At 46.8% G+C, this 26,902-nt stretch overlaps 1 protein-coding gene across 6 annotated transcripts in view; it reads right to left on the reverse strand.

Annotated features, from left to right (window-relative positions):
- Positions 1-24,048, reverse strand: part of SOCS7 (suppressor of cytokine signaling 7) — a 37,600-nt gene extending 13,552 nt beyond the window's left edge. For 2 of the 6 annotated variants that reach the window (XM_084804724.1, XM_084804723.1), the window contains exons 1-6: positions 22,663-24,048; positions 12,508-12,572; positions 7,648-7,752; positions 4,867-4,971; positions 1,495-1,625; positions 238-406 (exon numbers count right to left, since the gene is read on the reverse strand). In XM_084804724.1, coding sequence (XP_084660850.1) covers positions 238-406; positions 1,495-1,625; positions 4,867-4,971; positions 7,648-7,752; positions 12,508-12,572; positions 22,663-23,711 — 1,624 coding nt within the window. In that variant the 5' untranslated portion in view covers positions 23,712-24,048. Of the gene's footprint in view, positions 1-237; positions 407-1,494; positions 1,626-4,866; positions 4,972-7,647; positions 7,753-12,507; positions 12,597-22,662 lie in introns of all 6 variants that reach the window. The other 4 variants (XM_084804722.1, XM_084804721.1, XM_084804726.1 and 1 more) reach the window with 3 other exon arrangements.
- Between the last annotated feature and the right edge of the window lie 2,854 nt (positions 24,049-26,902).

Genomic DNA, 26,902 nt, shown 5'->3' on the forward strand with positions numbered 1-26,902 from the left:
TGGGTGGGACAGCATGCTTTTGTTGAGGCTGGCTGCAAATGAACACACCAGAAGAATGGCGACCGGTACAGACCCATGGATAAAATACTGCCCCTGGGAGACCTGGGTTCAAGATCCACCGCAGCCATGGATTCACTAGGTGACCTTGGGTAAATCCTTCCCTCTCAGCCTCAATTTAACTCTCTACAAGTTGATAGAAAGCCATCCTAGCTTTGCGGCCTGGCACATCGGGCTTACCTCTGTAGTGCTCCATTCTAGTGTGATGGGTAATACCCTGTGATCGAAAGCTGAGGCTCAGGATATACCGAGGATCAGAACTGTCACGAACCAGGAAGGACCCATCAGGTTTCCCTTTCAGCTTCATCTCAGCATCTTCCCAGTTCATAGGTCCCCAGTACCAACCACACTGTTTTAAAAAGAGGAAGAGAGAGAGAGAGAGAGAGAGACGGATAGGTTTGACTAAAAGGTTTTAACTAGAAACTGATCAGCAAAATGTTCAAAAGAGGCTTCTGAAAGCCTTCACACCGTGGAACCTATTGCCATAGGATATTGTTTGCTAACAATAAACAGAAAAATGGATTCAGCAGTGCACTATTTATGTATTCGGTTTTATGTTCTGGTTCCAACGCATGCTCTGTGGCTTTGCACAGAGAAAGGAGAGTTGGCGCCAATCTATGCCGAGCAAGGACAAATTAAATAATTCAGCCATAATGCAAGGAACACAGGAAGCTGCGTTACGTTGAGTCAGACCGTCGGTCCATCTACCCCGATATTGTTGGCACTGCCTGGCAGATGCTATATCCAAGGTTTCAGGCAGGACTCCTTCCCATCCCTACCTGGAGATGCCAGGGACTGAACCTGGGACCTTCTGCTTGCAAAGCTGGGGCTCTGCCACTGAGCTACAGTCCTTCTCTAAAGCAGGCAGGCCGCACCCTATAAAAGGGTCCATATTTTCAGTAACAAATTCCATGCTCACAGGCAAACGTTCCTCAACTTTGGGCACAAAGTGAGCAAAGAGTCTCCTGCAGTAGTCATCTCAAACCCTGCCACATTTTGGTCGTTTTCCTCGCAGGTGGCAAAGCTATAGCCAGAGCCCTTTTTACACACCCATTCCGTTTTCGTTGACCTTTCAAGAAGACAACCCTCTGTTTTCAGAACAGCGTTTTTCTGACTACCCAAGGCTGGCTGAGACAGCACTCCAAGAAATGCTCCCCCACCCTTTTCTAAACTTACGAACAGGCATTGTGGTTCTTAGTTTTACAGAATATGAAATGCTGGACCACAAGAGGGCCACCGATGTGTGTCCAGCTCTAATTTCCCACACAGTATGGTGCCAGCAATACAGTAGGTGCTGCGTCCAAGCTCCTGCAATACACTCATCTCACCCGCTCCGGCTTTTCTGACGCTGTACTTACAACGTGCATCAACATTATCAGAACAGAACCACCAGAAGCACCTCTACTGAACTCCACTGTATTTTTTAAAAATCCTTACTTTTTCTAGCTCCCGCAAGCTAGCTGCAAAACTGCTCGAGTCAGGCCGGTAGAGGGGGCACTGAAGGTGCTGGGCAGGCTGGCTGTGTACTGCTTCTGGCGCTCTGATTGGGATGATCCGGGGAAATGCATCTGCAAAGGGAGAGGAGGGATAAGACAGGGAAGCAGTCACTCAACTGACACCGCAAAGAATAAAAATCAAGGGGTTTGGCAGCAGCTGTCCACAGGGGACATGTTCCTTTTTTACTGAGTTACAGGGTAACTGAAGAGGTCCAATCCCACCCCTCACCCCATGGAGAGAAATAACTTGAAGCTTACACACAAACTCTTTCATATACAAGTCTATACCACTCCCACCCACCACAAGCGTTCTCCTATTCTGCAGCCTAATTTGGAAGAAAAAATTGCTTCCTTCAGATCTACCTTCTGCCCAACTCTTGAGTACGAGCAACGCTTGAACAGAAACTGCATCCATTCAAGGAAGGTAGTGGGCTCTCCCACACTGGAGGCATTCAAGACGAGGCTGGATAGCCATCTGTCAGGGATGCTCTGACTTGGATTCCTGCACTGAGCAGGGGGTTGGACTCGATGGCCTTGTAGGCCCCTTCCAACCCTACTATTCTGTGATTCTATAAGACACCGGTGTACTCTAGCCTCCTATGAATGGCATCACTATCTATACTGGCCCACCTCTTTCCCTCCCATTACTACTTCGTACTACGGTAACCATTGTGTGTTCACCTCCCCACTTGCTTTCCCCTACAACAGGAGTAGGCAACATACGACCTGGAGGTCACATGTGGCCTCCATAGCCCTGAGTGCAGCCCCACCACACCCTCGCTGCTGCCCACACATTGCTCAAGTGAGGCCCCTGGGGGTACAGGGACTGGAAATTGGCCCCAAACTACCTGAAGTTGCCCAGCCATGCTCTAGACCATCAGAAGTGAACGTTACAGAAAAGGGAGAGAAATAGGGGCACAGCAACTGAGAACACCAAGGAAAAGCATTATGCAAATGCTTACTGCTATTGCCATGAACTGTATTGGTCTCCGTAGAAAACTATGCTCAAAGTGACATGCAAAAATCACAAAGTAACTGTTTTCGGTTACCACGAAGTAACCTGAAACCTTAAATACAGTATCAAAATCAGCTATAAAGCAGCATAAATATTATATCTGTACCTAGAAAGTTCACATCAACCAGAAGTTAGGAACTGGGTTTTTCACCTGCTGACAAAAGATGCTTCCAGGTGGAATTCCCAGGGCGGAGCATTCCATAAACTGGAGAACCACTACAGAATAAAGCCTCCTAACCCAAACCCAATGGAAAGGCATCATCAACGGATCTCAAAAGGATGGGGAGGGAGGGAGAGTGGTGCTGAACTATATGTGGAAGGGAGGGTGTGCAGGGAAGCAGAAACTATGGGGGGAGGCAGAGTGGGTAGGAGAAGAGAAGAAGAAAGGATCCAGCAGCCAGATCTTGGATACTCCCACTAGCAGCAGGAAGCCCAAAGTGACCCACTGTTCCATTTGCCCAACAGATGGAATGGCTCTTGACACAGACGTAGCATTTCTGCTCAACTTTACATTTTGATTCTGGGCTTTCATGTAATTGGTCAAAACTGGGCATTTGCAAAACAAGTCAGTAGGCATGTTCTTTTTAAGGGAGGAGGTGGGAAAAACATTTAATTGCTAAAATGAGCCATTACATATAGGGCTGGTGTCAAGGGTAGGCATGGAGGCCCACACCCTAGCAGGGACTCGCCGACAAGAGTCCCCTGGAGTTGCTCCTCCTCCTCTTCACCACTGCGACCTGCTTGTTCACCTGCCCCTCACTCTGGCCCAGACGCTTGTAGTGGTAAGAAGGTGGGTCAGTAGATGCCATCTCCTATTTGCTCACTGGCTCTCCACCTGTTAAGCAAGCGGAAGCAATGGGAAGAAAGATGAGGAGCAACAGCAGCCAGGGACAATGGCAATGCGAAGTTGGCCTTAGACTCACTGAGGGAGGGGGGCGTTAAGGGTGTCTTGCCCAAGGGTCCTTAAAAACCTGGAGCCAGATCACATTACACATCCATCCACTAGCCTAAAGATCAACACCTGAAACGGCATCTGGAAGATGTCCAGGCCCAAGTCCTTGAAAGCTCCCCAAGGAAAAGAGCTCTGAAGATGGGAAGCTGCCACCCAGGCCATCTTCACACAAGACTCAATTCTAGGGAGTTATTTTAATTTGATTTCTAATCCACCGCCTCTCCAGGATTCCAGGTGGGTAACAACAGGTATACACACCTGTTCATGCCCATATGGCATACTTATTCAATCCCTTTTATATTCACTGACCCTTTGTGTCAGTGAATATAGAGTCCTCGGAGGGGAGGTCGCTACATAAAATTAAGTTCCTGCTAATTCGGAAAGAACAATCCAAATTAATCCCGGAATAAAAGAGTTAATATTCCAGAAGAGGGAGAGTTTCTCGATTCTGCACTGTCAATAAAGCCACATAAAGGCTACTTTGGGACCAACTCTGGATTCCAATATACACAAAACCTCCATGGAAGCCCATTTGAGCCCAAGGTTTTCTGTATTCTGGAGGAAGTGAGAAGCTTCATACGTTTAGAAACCACTGCTTAGATGAAAGGTAGGTTTTCATATTCCCAATAATTTTAATTGAGAATAGACTTGCAACACCCATTGCCACAGCAAGCTGTACTGACTGTCAACAGGAGCATAAAGGAGTCACCATTCACTTAGATGGGAGAACATAAACAGCTGCAGAGGCACAGCTAAGATGGCAGCAAGAACTATACCCCTCCACTCCAGACACTCATAACCCAGGATAAGGGTGATGTGGACACGATCACCCTCAATGAGTCAAACCTACTGCACCGTCTACAAGAATAGCTCTCTTTTCTTAACTGCCTAAGTCCTTACTGTATGTACAATCATTCTAGTCATTTGCAGTGTAAAAGATTCCCCAGATTTTGTTCCCAGCTCAATAGCTATGGCTCCATAAAAGCAATTCATAGACGTCAACAAGAACCATTGACTTGTATTCGCGAATCAGAGGACGGGCAAAAGTTGCAAGGAGCCTTGCAAGGGGTGTAGAGGGGACAGAGGGAGAGGCAATGAATTTCTGAGAGTGTCACTCCAGAGCTTCCAGTGCATACATGCTACCTACAGGAAGCCAAGAGTGACCAAGAGACACAGAAGCTGGTATGCCCATATATTATCATGACAGTTTTGTAGACTGGTTTTAGCTCTGTTCCATTTCCTGCACACCTCCTTGAGCTCAAAAATCCAAATCATTAAATCAAAGAAGCTCAGGGAAATTTTACAATGGAAATTTTGGAAACCTTGAGGATCAAAGCTAAACTGACCGGGGGCGTGCGGTGGAGGCGGCGGAGGCAGAGGAAAAGACTGGAGGGACGAAGACCCCATCGGACCCACTAAGACAGATGTAGGCAGAGTCCCACTGATATCGTCTAGAAGAAGAACAAAAAAATTGAAAGGTCCAGGAGGTATAGAAGTCAACAGGGCAAAAAGAAAGGCTCACAGTAGGTTCTCTTTCTTGGAGGCCCAAACACCCTTCTTGGCAGTCTTCAACATCAATAAAAATCTGTGTATTCACCACACCTATTGAAGACTTATTCATACTTATTTGTTGAATGTGTAGATTATAAAGTATTTGATATGGTGAGCATTAAGAATAAAAGCTACCTTTCAAGAAAGTGTTAAAAAATCGTTGAATGCAGCAACACCCTCAACTTTTGAAGGTCTTAGACACTGCTAAATTTGGATGCCTGTAAGCCATTTGTTCTTGGAACTCTTCTTCACACTTTAAATAATATGAATAATCACATCTGAGAGGCATAAAGATGTGTGCATATATTTCATACACACACTCGCTTATAGTGATGTCACTGAAATAGGGTGGATGTGTTCATATTTCAGTTTGTTAATTTGTGGATTACAAGAGTCTATTTCCCTTGAAAGCGTAGATCTCAACACAAATCAGTTTGTGTTTATGGGAGTCATGAAGAATTGAAGGGTCTGTAACAGAGCTATGTTTGACATACAGCAGGTGCACGTAGTATGGAACCTGCCAAGCCGAACACAGCCCACCAGATATGCACAGCGGCCCACCCATTCACTGAGACCCATTCACTAAACCTCCTAGTTTTGCCACCTGCCTGGGACCGCAAAAAAAGGGGAGGAAGATGTCAAGCACCTACCAAGCCAGAACACACAGGTGGTTGTTTGCATCTGACCTGGCAGATGATGGGCTGGTTCGCACGAGACAGCCAACTCATTGTGGGTTATTTAGGGGGTTGGACTTGATGGTCTTATAGGCTCCTTCCAACCGTAGTGTTCTATGATATGATTCTATGAACCCATGATGAACTGCGCTGTGTGTCAGGTGCGTACAGCAGCCATTTGACTGAGCTACCCTCAACTGCACAGTGTGGCCTGAACCTGGTCAGAGTGGGTTACTGAAGGGTTAAACAACCCTCACTTATGCCCTACTGCAAATAGTGGGTTAAGCAAGGGTTGTTTAACCCTTGAACAACCCGCAGTGACAGAGTTTGGATGACACTGCACAATGCCCGATCGGCCCGATCAGGGGTTCTGCCATCAAAACTGCTGCAGCACGCACTGGGGCTAATCATGGGTTAAATAATCCACGATGAGCCAGCCATGCCATGCAAACCAGGTCAATGGTTGGACCACTGGACTCGATGGTCTTATAGGCCCCTTCCAACCCTACTCTTCTATGATACTATTCTATGAATGCGGCATGCAGGCCTGACACACAGTACTTCCCTGAAGGTTTTTTGAGCTTGAAATGCATAGAGGGCACAGAGCTATCACCATCCTGTGTCTGTCCCAGCCTTTTCTCTGCAACATCTATGTGATATCATGCTGTGCAATACTCCCCTTCCCATCAGCCAGTGGCACAAAGCAGGTGTGGGACAATGAAATGACCTCACTTCATGCATTACTTAGACCAAGAAGTTAAAGTGGGGGGAGGGAGGAAGACACACAGCACTGTGAATTTGACCCCTCTTGTATCATCTAGTAAAACTCAGTATCTGCCTGATTCAACAGGTTTTCCCTATACCTCTAGAACAGCCTTCTGCAACCAGGTGCCTTGCAGGTGTGTTGGACTACAATTCCTATCATCCCCAGCCAGTATGACCTTTGGTCATGATGGGAGTTGTCCAAGATATCCGGAGGATCCCAGGCTGGGGAAGGCAGCTCTAAAATCTTCTTTGTTATACTGCCCGGTGCCACACTTCTCTCGTTGCCTAAACACACAGACGCACAGAGTGAGATTCAAGGAAGACTAAAGGGGTGCAGGATGCTCATTAATCCCAAAGGATAGCTAAATGTAAATGTATTTCAAGCTGTAAAAACCCTTCAAGGGGATATATGATGCCCAACACAGCTGTGTGTGACGTTAACCTATTCAAAGAGACACAACTGCTTTGAATTCAGAAGAGGGTCCTGACTTTAAGACAACTCTGCTTATTATAAATGTTGCAACAAAACTAGGCTAGATAAGCAAATGCTCAGCCACAGGGAGCTTCATATGTTCATCTATGGTCTTTCTTCTAAGTATGGATACATAACATCTGGTTATAAGAAACGCAGCTGTCAAAGTACGTTTCTAGGCCTTCTGACTGCGGACATAGGTTTTCTTTTAAAAGAGACAGGGGCAATGCTAGATGGAATCTGACAAGCCAAAGGAAGGGTATGAGAAGGAATTCCAGGCGTGAAGGGAATGAGGTGTCAGTCTCCTGCATAACTCGTTATCCTTCCCCACAGGTAGCAGAAGCAGAATTATGCAAAACATGCAAATCTGCATAATTTTTACAGGCTGTAGAATGTAGCTCTGGGTTGGCACAGAATTCAGGGGTGGGAAAGGGAGAAAGAGCATTCTCCGCAGAATACACACATGGCTGCGTCCTCACAAAGTTTTCTCTCAGATCAAAAAATGTGAAGAGTTACACAAATGGTTCCAACAGGGTGTGGCTTTTTTCTTTCTTTTCATCATCACAAAGGGGCGGATGGAAAAAAATGGTTAGGGCTCATTCCTTCGCAAAGACGTTGGAAGAAATGTGAGGTTTTGCAAAAAAACACAAGGAGGAAAGCAGTACCCAGAAGGCTGAGGCTTCGCCGTGGGGGAGGTGGCGGCGTCGGGGGGTGCGGGGACGTCAGGCCACGCTGAGAGATATCCACATCCACCAGTGACACTGTCTCACCTGGAAAGGTGAAGAGAAATTAAGAAATTAATTAGAGCCAGCAACATTCCTGAGTACCACAGCAACAAGGGAAGAGGGCCTTCTCAGTGGTGGCCTCCAAATTATGGAATTATCTCCCCAACGAGGCCCACCTGGCGCCAACATGGTTATCTTTTCGGTATCAGCTTAAGACCTTTCTCTTCTCCTAGGCATTTGGCGACATATGATAAGTTTTTAATCGATCCTGGAATGGCTTATGGTTATGGCTGTTTGTTTTGAGATTGCTTGTTGAAGTTGTTGTAGATATATGTTCTTTTGTGTATATTGTCTGTTTGTGTGCTTTTTATGTAAATGGCTTTTAATCTCTGCATACTGTATTTTAAATGTTTTTAATCTTTGTAAACTGCCCAGAGAGCTTCGGCTATTGGGTGGTATAGAAATGTAATAAATAAATTCAGGCTAGGCCTCCACCCACAGAATGTATGTTTAATGCCAAGAGCTCAGACCTGGGATCATCTGATGTATCTTCTTCTAAACATCCAGCCACAGTGATACATGCTCTGGTCATCTCCTGCAATGTGCTCTACATGGAGCTGCCCTGGACTGTGTCTGGAAACTTCAACTGGTGCAAAATACAGCAGCAAGATTGCTTTCTGGCATATGTTTTTCAGACCATATTACACTGAACTTAGTATCATTTGCATTGGCTTCCGATTTGTTTCTGGGCCCAGTTCAAGGTGCTGGTGCTTACCAAAGAACTACTTAGGGCCAGAATATGTGGAAGGCAACTTCCTCCAATATGAACCTGCCCATAGGCTGCAATCCTCTTCAGAGGCCCTGTTGTATGTCCCACCACCAAAAGAGGTTCAATTAATAGGAACGCCAGATAGGAGTGCTACCACAGAAAAGGCCCTATGACGAATAGTGAATTTTTTAAAACTCCACTTTGCTTTTACTGGTTCCTAATGTGAGACCGAGATTTAAAACATATATTGCAACCTTATTGTCCATTTTCATGGTATTTTGTTTTGTAAACTACTGGGGGGGGGTGTGTGTCTTTTTTAGGTCTAAAAGGCAGTACAGAAATGTCTGCATAAATAAATAAAAACGAACAAACATGTGTAGAGGGTGCCATTTTCCTTGCCACTGACTAACAATACCCAGTTCCCATTCCTAACCTCTGGGATTTAGAAGACTTCAAGACATACTGAAGTGGTGAGATTTTGAATGATAAAGATGAGAGCACAGAAATACACACACACACCTTAAATTCAAGAAGGACTTAATTTGTGCCAGGGCTCAGCCCCCAGAATGTGCTTTCAACAAGAAGGCCAAGGACTCAATTATGTGGAGCAATACCAAAAAGTGCCCCTGAGCATGTGCAAAATGCTACTCTCACACCTCTGAGTAGCCACGCCCTTTCTCCAACCCCATTGCAGAATCTCTTTCAGCTGGAGGGTTCGCAATCAACACACTCCAGGAAACAAGGCTTCAGGCCAACACTACTTTATTAGTTAACCACTCGCTTCTTTACAAATGCAGATTCTAGGAAACTCTCAGACTGCATAGAACAGGCTCATCCACACACCTACGAATATCAATAGAGGAGACGAAGTGGAAGTTAGAGAAGTTGCCAGCAGTCTGGGCTTAGGCCAGACTTCATGGCCAGACTTGCTTGGCAGGGATGCCCCTCCCTTAGGGTGGCTCCCTCCTACGTTGGCTTCTACAAGTGGCAAACCTGGCGGAGCGTCTGAGCCCCGCCTCTAACTTTTTTTGCCCCACTTCGCTCTGCAACGGACCTTGCACTTCCCCTCTGCAACGGGGGGGGGGGGAGAGAAGGGTTCAAGGGCAGCTATATCTAATGGCTCATTACCACAGGCAGATGGCATAGATTCCAGGAAGAATTAAAAAGGAAAAAAGCACCAACTCAATCCAAGACTTCCTAGAGCAAAAGTTTTATCCCCAAACAGGTGACTGATTTGTCCAGACCACCCTGAAATGCACTGGTACTCTTTGAATAAGGTAAGGACAAATCAGCAAGTGTTAATCATTGGGTAGTCACTGAATTTGAGAGTTTAAGAAACAACAGATTAAGGGCGCAATCCTACGCATGTTGAGACAGGAAAAAAAAGTCCTACAACTCCTAGCATTCCCTGGGATGGGGACTGCTGGGAGTTGTAGGACTTTTTTTCTGTCTCAACATGCAAAGGATTGTGCCCTAAGCTGTGGAGCCCAATCTGGACCTATCACTACCTTTTTACAGCACCTTTCTAGTTGCTGTGGGATCTCCTTCCCCTATTCCATCCAAATAGGGGAAAGATGGAAACTGCATCCCCACCCCACCCTGCAATCATACGCCTAAGAAGTCTGGAGAGAAGCACCCCACCATGCAAAGTTAGGAATGCAACATGTTAAGAGGAAATTACATAGAATTCTCGTTTAGTCTGTATCTGAATGGGCCATCCATTTCTAAAAGATGGTGGCATGTAAATACTGCCTATATCTTTGTTTCACCACAGTCACCCCAGACAGGCACAAACATGTCCTGACATATAAGTGCAGCCAGGAAATGAATCAGGTTATGCCTCTGCATCTATTTCACAGTCAAATTCCCTATAAATATTATGAGAGATTGGTTCCCGTTCATTTTTTAAGCAGATTTTACCCAATTTGCACCTCTTGGAAGCAAACACAGATGCAAATGCAATCTGCGGTCAAAGTCCATACATTTCAGAGCTTGCAAGGTGCTTCGTGGAACAAAAACATTCATTAAAAAATGCACACAATTGAAAACTGTGCATGAAAGATGGTGTACTTTTGAAAAATGCACACAAACACACTTTTCTCCCATTGGTTAAAGTGTATATTTCAAAAATGCACACAAAAACATGCACAAATGTTCATGCAACCCCCCCCCCCGCCCCCCAGATCACAATCTGATACGGACCTGAATCAAAACAAGCTTCAAGGTGGAATTTGGAGAACCTAGACAAGGTCAGGCTTTGCCAACTCACTCATCCCTAATAAACGTACAGCCCAGGTTGCAATCATATACCCACTTAGCTGGGAATAAGCCCCATTGAACTTAAAGAGCCTTAATTCCAAGTAGACATACATAGGATTGCACTCCCAATCTTTTGCTGGAGGAGTGGGGGGGTTCATTCTGGAGTTAGTGTATGCGCCCTAGATCCCAAACTACATCTTTAGCCAGGAGGATGTGCTTTTGACTTCCAACTCTGAACTACTGCCTTTTACTACAGATTGGGCAAGTTCGGACAATCAGCAGGGGAACCACGCAGCGTCAGATGTTTCCCCCGCCCCCGCCAGTCATGCGACCAGGATTACCCAGATTGCTATGCTGTCCAAACCCAGAGCACACATAGTTCACGTTCACCCACCTTACAGCCCATACTGCAAAGCGTGGGTTGTAGGGTGGGTGAAAATGAACTATGCCTGTGGCTGGGTTCAGATGACATGGGAACCCATGACACAGCGCAGGTAGTTAGGGTAACCCTGGTTGCGTGACCAGCGTGTGAGGGGGAAACAACCGACGCTGCATTTTTTCTCCCGCTGATCATCCAAACCTGGTCATTGTCTGTAGTCACAGAGTTACAACCTACCTGCTATTATATCAGCTGGGGAAATATTAGAAGTTAGAATCAACATTTTGCTGTTTTATACTTCCTTTGCTGCAATTCTATGGTCAGTGTTTGTTTTTAAAATAGTTAACTTTGTGGTTAAAATTGGTGTGTTCTAATCTGGTGGATTCCATGTAATCTTATCTAACTTCATTTTGTTGTTGTTCAGTCGTGTCCGACTCTTCGTGACCCCATGGACCATAGCACGCCAGGCCTTCCTGTCCTGTGCTCTCTCCCAGAGAGTGCTCAAGTCCATATTCATTGCATCGGTGATGCTATCCAGCCATCTCATCCTCTGCCGTCCCCTTCTCCTTTTGCCTTCAGTCTTTCCCAGCATCAGGGTCATCTAACTTCATATTAACGTCTTTGTCATCTCAGCCAAGTTACTCAGAAAGTAAACAATAACCTTTATGGGGCGTTGGGTGGTTTGAGTTTAGATGCTGGAAAATTGTTAGTACCCAAATCTCTCTGCCATTAGAAAAAGTGTAAAGACACACCTTAACTTGGCCTTTTAAATTGCTATTTAAATGTTGCTTTTAATGTTTATTGTTGGTTTTTGTGATTATGTTCTTATGGTTTTGATCTGTTGTACACTGCCTTGGTGGGTTTTACAGAAAGGCAGTGCAAAAATACAAATTAATAATAATAATAACAATAATAATAAAGTAAATGATAATAATACCAGAGTTAGAAAGGGACAACTCTTGTGGATGAAGGGGAGAGAGATCCAACTAAGTAGTTGGGGATAGCTATTGATATATTTTAGAGTGGATTCGGTCGTAGGGTAAAGCTAATTTGGTTTACCCAGTGGACTCTGTGCCCTTGGTGTACCAGGTTAAGAACTCTCTTAAAGCAGCCTTGGCCATGCTGGCTGGGGATGATGGGGATTGTAGTCTAACACATCTGGAGGGCACCAGGTTGAGAAAGGCTGCTCTAAAGGATCCTAGGGATAATCACATAACCATATAGATACAGATCTAGATGGATCTATTTCCATCTGTGTGTGTGTGTGTGCGTGTGCGTGAGTGAGAGAGATTGGAATGTAAAGACTCTCATGGCAACACATTACACATGCACAGATTGATAAAACCACAAGTGTTTCCTTCAAGGGAGGAAAGAGATCAGGCCTGACACTCACCTGTGAAGAGGGGACCAAAAGCAACTGGAGAAAAGGCACTTTGCGTTCGCATCAATCTTGGTTTTCTACAAAAAGATGGACAGATGAGCCTGTAAATAAGATAATGCTGGGTGTCTGTTCACCTCTCAAGAAGGTCTGCTCTTCCTCCCACACCCCTATGCATCTTGGCCCCAGACCTACTTCTATCTTGTGATTAACACCGTTTTTTGGATTACCCTTTGACTATAAAAAGAATATAGGGAGGGGTTAGCTACACTGGGAGCCACACTATTTTGACAAGGCTGTTCATCCTACTTAATTTGTAAGCTGCCTCAAAAACTGTAGGAGGGTGTAAACGTTTTAAGTACATAAGAACCCCAAAATCCAGTTCATTCAATCATTCCTCCTGCAGACTGAGTGAGTGTAATTCTTACACATAACTGTTTTCTCCGCAAGAATGAAGTGTGGCTCTGACTTTAATTCAGAAAAAAATGCCACAGCTATTAGATGTTTGTGTCTTCATCAGGCTCCCAAACCCTTGATTTAAGAACTAAAATATATCCAAGTTTCTAGGCCTTGTAGTGGCAGTTATTAAATTCAACACTAGAAGGGTTTGAGGAACTGCTAGTATCTGAGGTGAAAGAATTGTATTCTTCAAGAGTCCTTGCAACCCAACCGTTTTCCTTATGCAGGCTGTGTTCACTTTCAGGATCCAAATGCTTACTGTATAAGGGAATTTTCCTTATATCAAGTCTTGCAAATAAAAATTACCACGTCATGAAAGCTTTTACTAGCTCGCTTGCACACACCATACTAATACATGCCATCTATCACACATCAACAGCCAGGAAAGAAAGAAAAGAAACACAATTCTCCAAATTTACAAGAACTTCTATGTCTGTGGGCACATAAATTTGACTGCAGATATATGGCTATTTTTAGCGCTTAGTACTACTTCACACTGCATTGAAGGAGGCTCAGGTCACATTGTAAAGGTGTTTTGGGGGGGGTTTAGTTACTGAGGAGCACTCCATCATGCAAGTCCATCCCTAATGCAGACTTAAGTGATACAGCCCAGACAGATTTATCACGCAATAAGCTCCCTGTCTGAACAGGGATACTAACCCAGAATTCCTCATTCTAGTCACTCTGGGGGCCCCAGTTTCAATGGTTTTATAAATAAATAGATGGACAAATCGAGGGTTTCCCAGCAGCAGTTACTTCTCTTTTACACATCAAGTGACAGAAAGGCTTCTGACCACCAAATAGGCTCTGACTCAGGTCGAAAAGATTTTGCTGCCTGAGGCAGAACAGCAAATGATGCCCAAAGTGCACAGCGCTGAAAGCCCTCTGGGCTACTAAACCTTCCCTGGGCAACTATTCCCTGAGGAAATACAGGAAAGGAGAAGTCCAGACTGGAGGGCTCATGCCATCAGCTCCTGAAGGAACATCAGTAGCCTGAGAGGACTGCTGGGGCAGCCCACCCCTCTTCCCTGGGCTACCTAAGACCTGTGTGCCCTGAGAGAAGACAAAAGAGGAGAAGCCCAGGACAGGAAACCAAGGGCGTTGTTAGAAGCAGGCCCAGCTGGGCATGGGCCCCGGATCTTTTTTGAGCTGTGCCCTGGATCTTTTGAGCCATCCTAATTGTCTTTTTTTTTTTTTTACATTTTCCCATTGACTTGCATCGGAAAACAAAAACAGCCATAACTTTTTTAGCTTGTAAGATAGATATATGAAACCTGGAGGCTTGGTAGCCCCCATGGAGCTGATTGAATATGCCAAATTTCAGGCAATTAGGTCCAGTGGTTTTTGTGCTAGTCACAGGTAAAATTAGCTATTTTCAAGAAACTCTGCCAAAGCAAAGAGCTATAATTTCTTTGTGCTTCCACATACATTCATGAAACGTGGGGACCTAGCAGGCCCTATGGAGCTGACTGAGCCTGCCAAATTTCAGACAGTTAGGTCCAGTGGCTTTTGTGCTAGCCATGCGTCAAGTTTCCTTTTCTCAAAGTCTAAAACAAAAAGTAAAAACTGTCAAGTCACCCAGAGGATTAGAGATCCTAATCCGAAGGTGTTTAAAGTGACCATTAGGAGGTCACTAGCCCTAATCTCTGGTGTGGGTTTTTTGTTTGTTTTTTTAGGTGCAAAAAACCTCTCTCCTCCCACTTTTCTTTTCTGCTCTTACATGCCCACTGTTGGGAGCTTGGCTGCAATGAAATTTTGAAGAGTGAGAAGGAAGGGAAGAAAGAGCACCATGTGAAATACTGGTATTTCACACAGCACCTGATTTTACTGCCCTGAACTGGAACCTTGGGATTCTGCAGAAGTTTAGTAGCTTCAGTACAGCAAAGGATCCAATCAGCCTCCACAAAATTCTTTCTCCCCCTCCACTTTAATTTCTCCTAAATAGCTGTAGGACTCAAATAATTCCAAAAGGAGGGTTAGGGCTATGTGGCATCACGATCAAGGAACTGCTAAGGCTTTTAAACAGGTTCTACAGTTTTAAAAAAGCTAGAAAAATCCCTCCACCACCTCACCTCATAAAGTTAATTTAAGTACATGCAATCCTTGCAAACCCTGCACAGCCTCCTTAATTCCTCTGAAGTACTACCCCTCTGAAAGGAGCCACTTGGTTTAGGGAATTCTCTCTACACCACCACCCCTGCATTTCCAATCACCACTCTTCTTTTCTTCTTTCTTCCCCTATCCTGTTCTTTCTTTCTCTCTCTTCTTTATTCCACCCTGAGCATATCTTGGGGAATTCTTAAAGAGAATTCTCTTTGGCGGGCAAGAGAAGTTCTGAACGGTATTTGACTTTATACAAACAGACAAGAAGGCTGGTTTTTCTCCTTCTCCTTGCTCAAGTCTTTGAGAAGAGTCGGTTCACATGGTCGCAGAGAAACAAATCTGGGGCTGTTTTGTTTGTCAGTTGCCATTATCAAGCAATAGGAAGGGCTGTAGCTCAGTGGCAGAGCACATGCCTGGCATGCAGAAGGTCCTGGGTTCAATCCCCAGCATCTCCAGGTAGGGCTACAAAAGAATCCTGCCTGAAACTTTGGAGAGCTGCTGCCGCCAGTCAGTGTCAACAGTTCTAGCTGGACTAGGGTCTGACTCAGTATAAGGCAGCTTCCTATGTTCCTATGTACAGAAAGCTTTAATTTTTTTTTAAAAAGGAGCCTTTGGTTTGTTTTTTAAGTGGAGGGGAGATAAATATTGCTAATTTATGCAATCCTATGTATGCCTACTGAGAAGTCTCATTATGTTTAATGAGGCTTATCCTCAGGAAAGTGTGCATAGGATTCCAGCACAAGTTACTTCTGCAGGAAGGTTTGCACCCTGATGTTCTGCATGTTTACTCAGAAATAAGTCCTGAGTTGTGAGCATGGTACTGCAAGCTTAACACGGTGCCTACCCAATTCCGTCTAATGAATTGACTACGCTTTCAGCTCAGTCCTATGCATGTTTCGTCATTTGTGGGTTTGAGGTTTTTTTGCATGAACTCTAGCTTCAGTGGTAAGGGAAAGGCACTTAGTACATGCTCAGACTTTCTCCATAACTTAGCCTTAGTTTTGAAAACAGACTCATTGGCTGAATCCTGGTGAAGTCTTGGCACAAATGACATTATGGGGAGGAAGATACAATGAGAGCTTGTGCATAACAAGGAGGAGGTAGAGAGCAGTTGCACAAAACAAGACATCTGTTTTTATGAAGAGTTGCTGGAGGATGGTAGGATAAGGAGGGAAGGTTGCATGGAGGGGAATAGAATTGGAAGGGGGAGAATGTAAGTGCTCAGTGGTGAAAGAAAAACATCCTGCACGTGCTCAGAGGTACTCTCTATTTAAGAACATAAGAAGAGCCGTGCTACATCAGACCAAGGTCCATCTAGTCCAGCATTCTGTTCACACAGTGGCCAACCAGATGCCCATAGGAAAGCCACACGCAGGACATGAGTGCAACAGCACCTTCCCACCCATGTTCCCCTGCTGCTGATACTGATGAAATGTAAATAAATTCTAGTAATTCCAAATTAGAATGCATGTATATCCTTCAGAAACTTTGCAGGTTTCTTGCCTGGGCGACATCTCTAATGATCTGTGCATTTTCATACAAATTTACCCCAAAACTATTGGGGAAGGGGTGAATGGAAGGGAAAGCAAATCACTCCCTCCCCCAAATTGGAGAACTCCCCTTCCACATGAACTGCTGCACCTATCCTTCTGAAACTTCGCTGGTTTCTTACTTAGGGACAACTGTAGGCTGTCTGTAATTTTCAGAACAATGGTCCACAAGGAACGTAGGGAGGTAAGTATTTTGGAGACCTGAAAATGTCAAGGTTTTTTGGAGAACTGAAAATGTCAAAGTCATCCTTGCACAAAAAACCTTGTGGCTAGCTTTCTGAAATTTGGCAGACATGATCTCCTCTGATGGGGCAATGAAACTTGAAATTTTTATCCAATTCTTCCAAGGAATTAAAATGTTATTGGCAGTTCCCTTTAAAAGAAAATAAAAATATAAACCCTGCACCTATTTTTCTGACATTGGGCAGGGGTAATCCCCTTCTTGGGGGCTACTATACCTAAAATTATCATCCAGTTCTGACCAAGAGAAAAAAGTTAGTTTTTTTTCTCTCATTTCCCATGGAAGTCAACAGGAAGCATAAAGACTCATTTTTCCAAACATTGACTCAGGTTTGGTGCTGAGCTGAAGTGGTCAGACTACAAATTGGCCAGAGCAGAAGCACAATGTTTTCCAAAATGCTGGATCGGAGTCTGAGTTGAAGTGGGGTGGGGGGTCAGTGCACACTTCTTATGTATGTAATCTATACATACATGCAAGCACACTGCATGCACACACCACACACACACACATTAGACATGCACTTATGCAAATCTGTGTTATGGGCCTGTGCCCTGGATCTTTTAAGAACCTAGCAACGCCCCTGCAGAAAACTAATGCCATCAGTTCCTAAAGAGACCTTCAACTGGCCTGAGAGAACTATATTCTGGCGGTTGGGGGCGGGGGGAGAATGTTTGTTTCACTATTTAAAAAACTGTAAACCACCTGGAGTGCCTTGACAGAAAGGCAGTATAGAAATGTATTAAATGAATGAATGAATGAATGAATGAATGAGGCTGGCCAATTTATTTTGGTGCCTGAGGCAGAAAATCTCACAAGCATGTCTCCCGCTCCTGACAGTAAAAACACAATAAACAACAATTTGCTGCCCTTTCCTATCATCCAAAATCAGCTCCCTGCGGTGCTGCCTCACGCTTCACAATAGTAAGGCCAACCCTGGCACCAAACCTGAATTGCTCACCATGCAGTTTCTCCCCTTAGTTCTGGTACTCTTCAACTTGAACAGCTCACCTGTGCCAACAGCCAAGGTAAGTTGTCACCATGCATCTACACTCCTAATTTTCCTACACTAACAATTCTCAAATGCCATATGTCACGAACTGCAAACTTTGGGGCTTTTAACATCATGCCTAACTTTTTATCCTCCAACTCTTCCACTCCCTCTTGTTTAACATGGAGGTTGATTAAGAGTTCTGGAGAACTCAAAAAGCTTGCTCATAGTTTTGTGATGTTTTGGTTGGTCCTCATAAAGGTATAGCCCAGGGACAGGCAACCTTTTGGGCCCATGGATACATCTGGCAATTTGAACACCACCACCACAAAATGGTGGCCATGAAGGCATGGCTAGTCACAACAGAGAAGTAACCTTCCCAAAAGACTGAGTACAAGATAGAAGTGGGGTCTGAGCCCCAGCACACTAAACAATTCCTTTAAATCCCAAGATTTTAGTATAATTCCCAGCCTGAGTGCCAGAGTACACTAGCACAAAATGAGAACTGATGATACGATGTGAACAGTTAATTGTGTTATTACTTTAAGGGGCAATCCTATGCATATTTAGTCAGAAAAAAGGCCTACAACTCCCAGCATGCCCTGGCTGGGGCATGCTGGGCCTTGTAGGCCTTTTTTCTGTCTAAACATGCATAGGATTGTGCCCTAAGTTAATTATATGATTGAATTAATTGACTTTTCTACGCACAGGATTTGGGGTACCCTGGGCACAGAATTTAAAGTTTGATTTTTAAGCACAGAACATATATGGCTTTGCACCACAGATAATCCATTACTTGCCTCAACACACACCAAGATCCCTGGTAGGACTTCAAGTAGGGAACTATTTACCTCTTGAAGTTCTGCATACCACAAACATCAGAGCCACGCCTGCTTTCACTAGCCGAGAATGCATCACCCACATATCTTCAAACCTGAGTCACCAACAAGGGAAATCCACTAAAACGATCCAGAGACTCTAGGCCTCCAACCCCAGACCTCTTTACCTGACCACCGTATACATTAATGGTTGGGGGGGGGGGCAGCTCTTTCAATACTCATAGGTGTGTTCGGTTATCAGAAGAGTCAAAAGGAAAAAAAATCCCATAGCTTAACCATCCTTTATTGCCATGACTGAAAGTGTACAAAAAGTAGATTGCAGTAAGAGGTAAAAAAAAAAACACACCCTATTATGTCAGCTTCAATATGCATGGATAACAATTGTCCCCCCACCCCCAGGCTTTTGCTTGTGAGGGTACATAATCCAGGTAGCCGGCTGGTACATTTATATCCTGCCCTTCTTCCATTAGACATTTATATCCTGCCCTTCTTCCATTAGAACTCAACAAGGCAACATACATAGGGTTTTCCTGGACTGTCCAGTCCCATCCAGGCACTGACCAGATGGAAACCTGCTTAGCTTGAGCAGACTGCTGCATCATGTGCTCTCAGAACATGCCCAGGGGCCAGCGGTACGGCACATGTTCAAGTTTGAATCCCTGGCATCTCTAGTTAACATGGGCAGATCCCAGACAGCAGAAGTAGGGAAACATGGTCCTGCTAAAGTAAACATTAAGCTAGTGACATCCGTAGCCTGTCCCTGCAGCCTTTCCCAATATACTGCCCTCCAGGTGTTTGGGCCTACAACTCCCATCATCCCTGATCATTGGCCATGCTGGTTGGGGCTGATGGGAGCTGTAGCCCAAAACATCCAGAGGGCACCACATTGGAGAAGGCATCTTCATAGGTCCTCTTGACTTTTCAAGTATGGTTTATGTGTATCAGGGAGGGAGAACCTCTGGCCCACAGAGGTTCCCCGTCCAGCCTGCAGGGCTTTCAACACATGAATCTGCTCAAGCCAGACCACTGGTCAATCCAAATAGAATAGACTGTGTTAGATGGAAAAGAGCTCTCCACGGTCTCATGCACAGGTCTGCCCCAGTCCTGATACCTAGCATCCTTCTCTGGAGATGTCTGGGACCCTCTGCATGCAAAGCATGGTCTTTATCACAGAGATCAGAGAAGACAGACCTTGGAGAACTGACATTACACACCAGCTGTAGCTAACTGACCTCTTACGATCGAGATCCAGTTTAGGAACTCCAGTATCATGTGCTAATGCAGTACAGAGGATACAGCATTAGATTTTAGTATGCAAGACATAGGTCAAATCCCCATTCACTGTCTGGCCTTGGGCAAGACAAAGCCATAAGCCCAACCTACTTTGAGGTGGTTTTAAGGCAGCCTTCCAAATGTGTTGGACTACAACTCTCAGCATCCACCATCTAGTGCATCAAGAGTTGGGGGGAGGATAACTAAAAAACTATAACTCATGCAGCCTCACCCTATCACATAATATTCCCTAAACTCTAACTTTTTCATCAAATCAAACCACAATTGCTAGGCCTCAAGAACTTGAAAATTCACCATGCCACCAGAACCACCACACAAACACGAGGGGAACTTCCAGATGAGGCTTTTATTGGGCAATTTCCTCACCTCATTCACAGAGCTTTACAGAGGGTCCAGATGGAATTTTACAGGACAGCCTTCCGTTTATAACCCTCCTGTGTTTTCCCACTGCTTTTTCTGGCTTTTTTTCTACCAGGAAAACATCTGTTAAGGAGGAAAAGCCGGAACAGCCGCACAATGGCCTGGTTCACATGTCATGAGAACCCAGAGTATGGGCCGAGTACGGGTTGCTGCTGAATCGTGGGTTGCTGTTACATATGAACCCTGCACTATGGTTTAACTATGGGCTGTTAACCATGAACAGTGCAAGAGAACCCATGGTTTGTTGTTGGGGTGTAAAAACTCTCAGTTGTTCATGGTTAACAACCCAAAGATAAACCATAGCTCACAGTTCACAAGTAACGACAACACATGATTCAACAACAATCTGTACTCTGGATTGTCATTACATGCAAACCAGGTCAATCAATGCCTTTGGATTGGCAGTGCTAGGAACCCACCATCCAGAAAGCATCCTTAGTCCAATACCTGAACACTGGAGAATGTACTCTTACCCCCTTCACGACTGGAAACCACTACACTAGGCCTCCAATATCAGAGAATCCACCCACAATCACATCGTTCAGTGGCAGTTAACAATAATAAATCCACTAGTCATCGTTAAGCTCCTGACTTCCAACTATCCAACACACAGTATCAGATGTGGACAGACTTCAGGCTTGCAGGATCCACTTCGGTTTTGTAATTAAAACCCTGAAATCCACCAACTGGATCCAGGTGTAAAATAGTGGCTCAGGCGGGTGGGTACATGCCAAGAATTATGGAACAGGGTGCCTCTTGCTCAATCCAAGAATTTGTGATCAGTACCAGAACTAAGCTCAAGTGCTCTCACACCATAATCTATTGTGAAGTGTTCTTTGTCTGCAACCAAATTTAGCAAGAAAAAGCCTTTTATTTGTTGCTTCTGGTAGAGAATTGAGAGAACCAGAAACTCTTGCCAATCTACTGAAAATCACCAAGTAGATCCTGATCTACCTTTAGGCCACTCATACCCTAGGCACCCAGCACCAGAGAATCCATATGCAGTGAAGGGGTTTCCATTTCAGAAGTGAATCAAGCGAGATTCTTCTAGTTTCCCACTACGACCCTAGAGAACCTGTCATCCCCTCAGTCTTACAGAGAAGACCAACTCACAAACTGTCTCAGCTGTACACTTTCCTAAACAGTTCACAGCCTCCATCTTCCAATACCAGAGGATCCCAGCTTCCACCATAAGAATACCAGCTGGCCCTGTAATACAATCCTCCTTTTGGGATTCAGGGCTCGGGGGCCCAATGGAACACAGGAAACTGCCTTATACCAGGTTGGACCACTGGTCCATCTAGCTACTCTGCAGGAGAGTAGTTCTCCAGCAGGCAGAAACTCGTCAGCACCACCTGCCACTCGATTCTTGTAACTGGGCATGCCAGCAAGTGTGACTGAGCCGGGGACCACCTGCCTTCGAAGAATGTCCTCTACGCTGAGGTTGTAGGAGGTGGGGAATGAATCCAAACTGGAAGCCGGTAGGGTCAAATTCTCTCTTGCCCTTTTATAGCTTTGAGCTCCTGCCCAGGAAAAGCCAGTAGGTTCTCGGTCACCCGTCCCCAGCCGGGTGCCCCCCAAATGCATTTGGACCACAGAACACAGCACCCCCAGCTAGCACAGCTATGCTGCTGCCTGGGAATGTTGAGAGCTGTGGTCCAACACCTCTGAAGGGTGCTCGATTGGGGAAGGCTCTATGCATGTATTTTATCGCTGTCAGCTGCCTCGCGTGGGCTTCTGTCCTGAGAGGCGGCCAAGAAATGTTTTGTTTATTATTTATTTATTACGTTTATATCCCCCCCCCCTTTTCCTCCTTAAGGAAACCAAGGTGGCGTACATAATCCCCCTCCTCCATTTTATCCTCACAACAACAACCCTGTGAGGTGGATTGGGCTGAGAACTTGTGACCGGTCCGAAGTTACCCAGTGAGCTTCCATGGCCTAGTGGGGACTAGAACCTGGATCTCCGGACTCCCAGCCCAACACTCTCGCCACTACACCACACCGGCTCTCAAGCCATTTACTTAGTGAACAAATAAAGGCTGACCTGGGCCCTGCCCTTCGCAGAATCACTTTAACGATAAGCCTTCCTACCTGGACTCATAGTCCAGCAACACCAGGGAATCCGCCGGTGACCCAGGTTCCAGACGCAGCCCCCCAGAATCCCAGCTCCCCCTGTGTCACGCACGCAGCTCCTGCAACAGAGCCCCTCTCCATCTCCCTCGACCCTTCCGCCCACCTTCGCCTCGTTCCTCCCTCCTCCTCCTCCTCCTCCTACCTGCCCGAGTCTTGCTCCCGACATCCAGGCTGGGACACGTCCGGAAGGCTGCCTGCCGTGCCCGAGGGGGCTGGAGTGGCCGCGGCTTGCAGGAGCTCCCTCTCCGCGACCCCCCGGCGCGCACCAGCGGGGGCTGCGGGGCTGCAGGACGGTCCGCTGCAGCTTTTGGTGCGGAAAAGGCGGCTCAGGCGAACCTTCAAGGAGCCTTTCCTGGAGGGGGCGGCCGCGCTGGGGCGGCCGGCCGCGACGGCGGGCATCGGAGGAGCGGCAGCAGAAGCCGGGGCTGCCGGCGCGGGGAGGAGCACGCGGCTGCCCCCCACGCCCGCCGAGCCGGAGGGTTCTGCCTGCCCTGCGGCCGCCGCCTCCTCGTCGTCGTCCTCCTCGTCGGGGCCAAGAGCTTCTAACACCAGCAGGGCGTCACTGGTCTCCTCCCCCGGGGGTAACAAGGGCAAAGCGGGCGGCGGGGCGAGAGGCGGCGGCGGGAGGAGGCTCACGCAGGGGCAGTCGCCGGGGGGCTTGCCCGGCCCTCCCGGGGCCGTCGGGGGCGCCTGATGGAGCCCCAGGGCGGCCAGCTGCAGCTCCAGGCCGGCCCCTGGGGGGAACAGGAGGCCGCCAGCCGCGCCGCTCCAGCATCGTCCCCCTCCAGGCTCGCCTTTCGGGGCGTCCAGGAGAGCGCAGCGGTGCCTGGCGCACAGCAGCTCCGATGGCGGTTGAGGCGGCGGCGGCGGCAGACAGGCGGCCGGGGAGACCCCCGACGGCTCTCCGGCTTCGCCGGGGCGGAAGACCAGGAGCTGCGAGCCCCGCAGCCCGCCCGCCCTCCCCCGATCCGCCGCTGCAACAGCGGCAGCCGTTTCCCCGACGGCTTCTCCGAGCGCCAACCCGGCTGCGGCTGACTCGGCCCCGCCGTAGCCCAGCAAGCGGCTCAGCACCCGGTATGAGGCCGCTGCCGCTGCAACCGCCTCGCCGCCGCCGCCGCCGCCGCCAGTCTCCGCTGCCGCCGCCGCTCCCCCGGCGCGCTGCATCGCGCTAAGGGAGGCGGTGCATTGCATGGAGCAAAAGGCGAGCCGGCCTCGCCAAACACCACCCAGAGGCCGGCCCCCGATCCAGATCGGCTGCCCAAAGCGAAGGCTTCCCTTCCACCCTCGCTCGCTCGCTCGCTCGGGGGCCCGCCCGAGTAGTGGGCGTGCACGCCCTCCGACTTCCCTTTCCGCTGATGCGGCCGATGATGCGCTCTCCAATGTGACCAAACCCGTTCGCGGCTCCGGCTCCGCTCTGCGCCGCGTCGCGCCGCGCCGCGCGCTCCTCCCTTGCGCGCTCTCTCTCTCTCTCTCTCTCTCTCTCGCACACTTTCTCCCAGCTGTGTCTTTCCATCTAGAAGGCAAACAGATGTGACCAAGCCACGCCCCCTGCCCCTTCCAACCCCTCCTCCTTAGTTAGGCCACGCCCTGAGTGTCGAAGGCCACGCCTTCCTTCAAACCCGTCCCTCTCCAGCTCGGATACTGGTGCACAAGTCGGGCCTAAAAGAGGAAATAGGGTTAACACCTGATTTTTATTATTTTTTCGTCCCACGGCTTTTCTCTGCAGTGTTTTCTACATGGCAGGCAGAAAATACACGTATTTTTCCGAAACCCCCCCCCCAACATTGAAGTCCGGCAATGTGACTAGAAAGATGGCAGTCCTGACACAGGAGATACAAAGTAGGCGAAATGAAATCAGTTAATCAGTTCTGCCTGCTGAAAATGCAAGTTGCCTTGTTGAATACTGTTTGGGAGTCATGCCTTGTGATCTAGACTCCATTCCCTCAACTCCTAGACATGCAAAGTTATGACTACTCAATAACAAGGGAAAGGCACTTGGCCTGTGCTCAGAGACACCTTCCATGGCCATTTCAAAGTCCAGGGTAAGCCCTGTTGTTCAAGAAAGGTTCTGGGGTTAAGCCATAGTGTGCAATTTGTTCCATTAAAACTTTTATTAGACCAGCTATGGGGGTTGTCAGCAGGGTATGCAAACTTCACAAAATGATTCCTAGGGCAGAGTTCTGTGAAAAGTAGAAGCTTGCATGTTCCTGTACCCACTGAAGTCTCTCCTGTGAAATATTATTTCACCTACTTTTCATTCACAAAGGCTTGTGACAAGCAGGGCTTGTGTGTGGGGGGGGCGGGATTTGTTTTCAGTGCCAGGACTCAGATTGAAAATCTCTAATTCTACACAAGCCAGTTCCTAAAACGGAATGCTGTAGACATAGTATACCATGAAGTGCAAACCAGGTCAATATGAGGGCAACCTCCAAATATTTGAAGAGCTTGTCACATAGGTGATGGAGCAAATTTGACTGCTGTTGCTGCAAAGAGCAGGACCCAAACCAATGGATTCAAATTGCAAGAAAAATGATTTAGGCTAAATATTAGGAAGAACTTCCTGATGGTACGCGCTGTTCGATAGCAGAACAGACTTCCTCAAAAGGTGGTGGACTTTCCTCATTAGCAGTTTTTAAGCAGAGACTGGAGGGCCATCTGTTGAGGAAGCTATAGTAGTGGATTTCCTGCATTGGCAGGGGGCTGGACTAAATGAACTCTGAGGTCCCTTCCAGTTCTATGGTTCCATGATTCTGCCCACCATCAGAGGCCCTGCTATTCATCCTACCATCCTCAGTTGTACAGTTGGTTGGGACACAAGACAGGGCCTCCTCCATTGCAGCCCCTTTCCCACTTTGTCCCTTCCCTTTTCAGGTTTAGGTAAGCTTTTTAAGACCTTTTTATTCTACCAAGCTTTTGGCTTGGTTTCAAAGGGCTTTTCTACATGAGGCATTTATTGTGCGCTCATCATTCCCTACTCACAGTTGTTTAAAGGTTCTTCAAACAACGACGTGGCCCTCTAGTTTAGTTTCTGTGGCTAAAGAGCACTTTTGCGAGTTTTTGTAGAGCAGGAAAATGCAGTATCTAACTGTAAAAGCAAAAGAAAGCACTTTTGTCACTTATGTATTTGCACTATTCTGTTATACCACAGTGCCACCTAGAGGTTATGTAGCAGAAAAGCAGGAAAGGAAATGCTTTGTGTAGTTCTGGGATCTCATTTCTGCAATGAAACCCAAAGTACATACAGCAGATTAACAGCCTTGTGCAGAAAAGCTTGTGTTGTCTCTCCTGCTTTGTTTTTTTTTTATACTCCTCCTGATTTTTTGTTATTGTGTTTAAACTTTAAATTGAATTTATTGTGTTTTTATTATTTTATTGTAAGCCACTTTAGGGGGACCTTTTTAGGGCCAAAAAGCATCAAATACACATTTTCTTATGCATAAATAAAAATAATAACTACATTAATTATTTGTCAGCATGAAAAGAGTGGGGGAGAACTGAACACATGGAGGGAGCAATCCTATGGCTGCTAGACAGTGGCTAGACAGCCATAGGATATGGTGTTTTCCAGGAACCGACCTCGGAGCCCACACTCCAAGGTCGGTTCCTGGAGAACTGACCTCCCCACAATTCTTTGCAGCCTCTAAGGCAGCGTGGAACAGCCCTGTCCTCCGTGCTCGCAAGAGGTGTGCAGAGCAGGTGAAAAGGGGCATGGCTGGGGGTGTTCCAGGGCAGGGAGAGCGTAGCTGCCTGTACAACACATCCTATGTGTCGTACAGCAGCCTCCTTCCCTGCTCCATGCTCCCGTGGCTAGATGGCCAGCCACAATCGGATGTCTAGCCAAAAAAGCAGGGGTGGAGGAGTGCGGAGGGAATGATCCCCTCCGTGCTTCTCCTTCCCTGCTTTGGATAGGTGGTTGCCTCTGAGTTCAGAGGCGGCCGCCTATCTGAACAGGATTGCGCCCTAAACTGAATTTATTATCTTTTTAGTATTTTATTGTAACCCGCTTTAGGGGGACCTTTTTAGGGCCAAAAAGCATCACATACACATTTTCTTATGCATAAATAAAAATAATAACTACATTAATCAGTTGTCGCTTATTGGCAGCATGAAAAGAGTGGGGGAGAACTGAACACATTTAGAAAAGCATCCCTGCCTGGTGTCCTGGACCCACCATAGCAACCAGGCAAGTGGTTATTAATAAGCTTGCTCTACTAACTACCTCTAACTTGTTGTTGTTCAGTCGTTCAGTCGTGTCTTACTCTTTGTGACCCCATGGACCATAGCATACCAGGCCTTCCTGTCCTGCACTCTCTCCCGGAGTGTGCTCAAGTCCATATTCATTGCATCGGTGATGCTATCTAGCCATCTCATCCTCTGCCGTC

Source organism: Heloderma suspectum, chromosome 6, assembly GCF_057233095.1.
Source record: "Heloderma suspectum isolate Gila_16-S chromosome 6, 16-S_ref, whole genome shotgun sequence".
NCBI lineage: Eukaryota > Metazoa > Chordata > Lepidosauria > Squamata > Helodermatidae > Heloderma > Heloderma suspectum.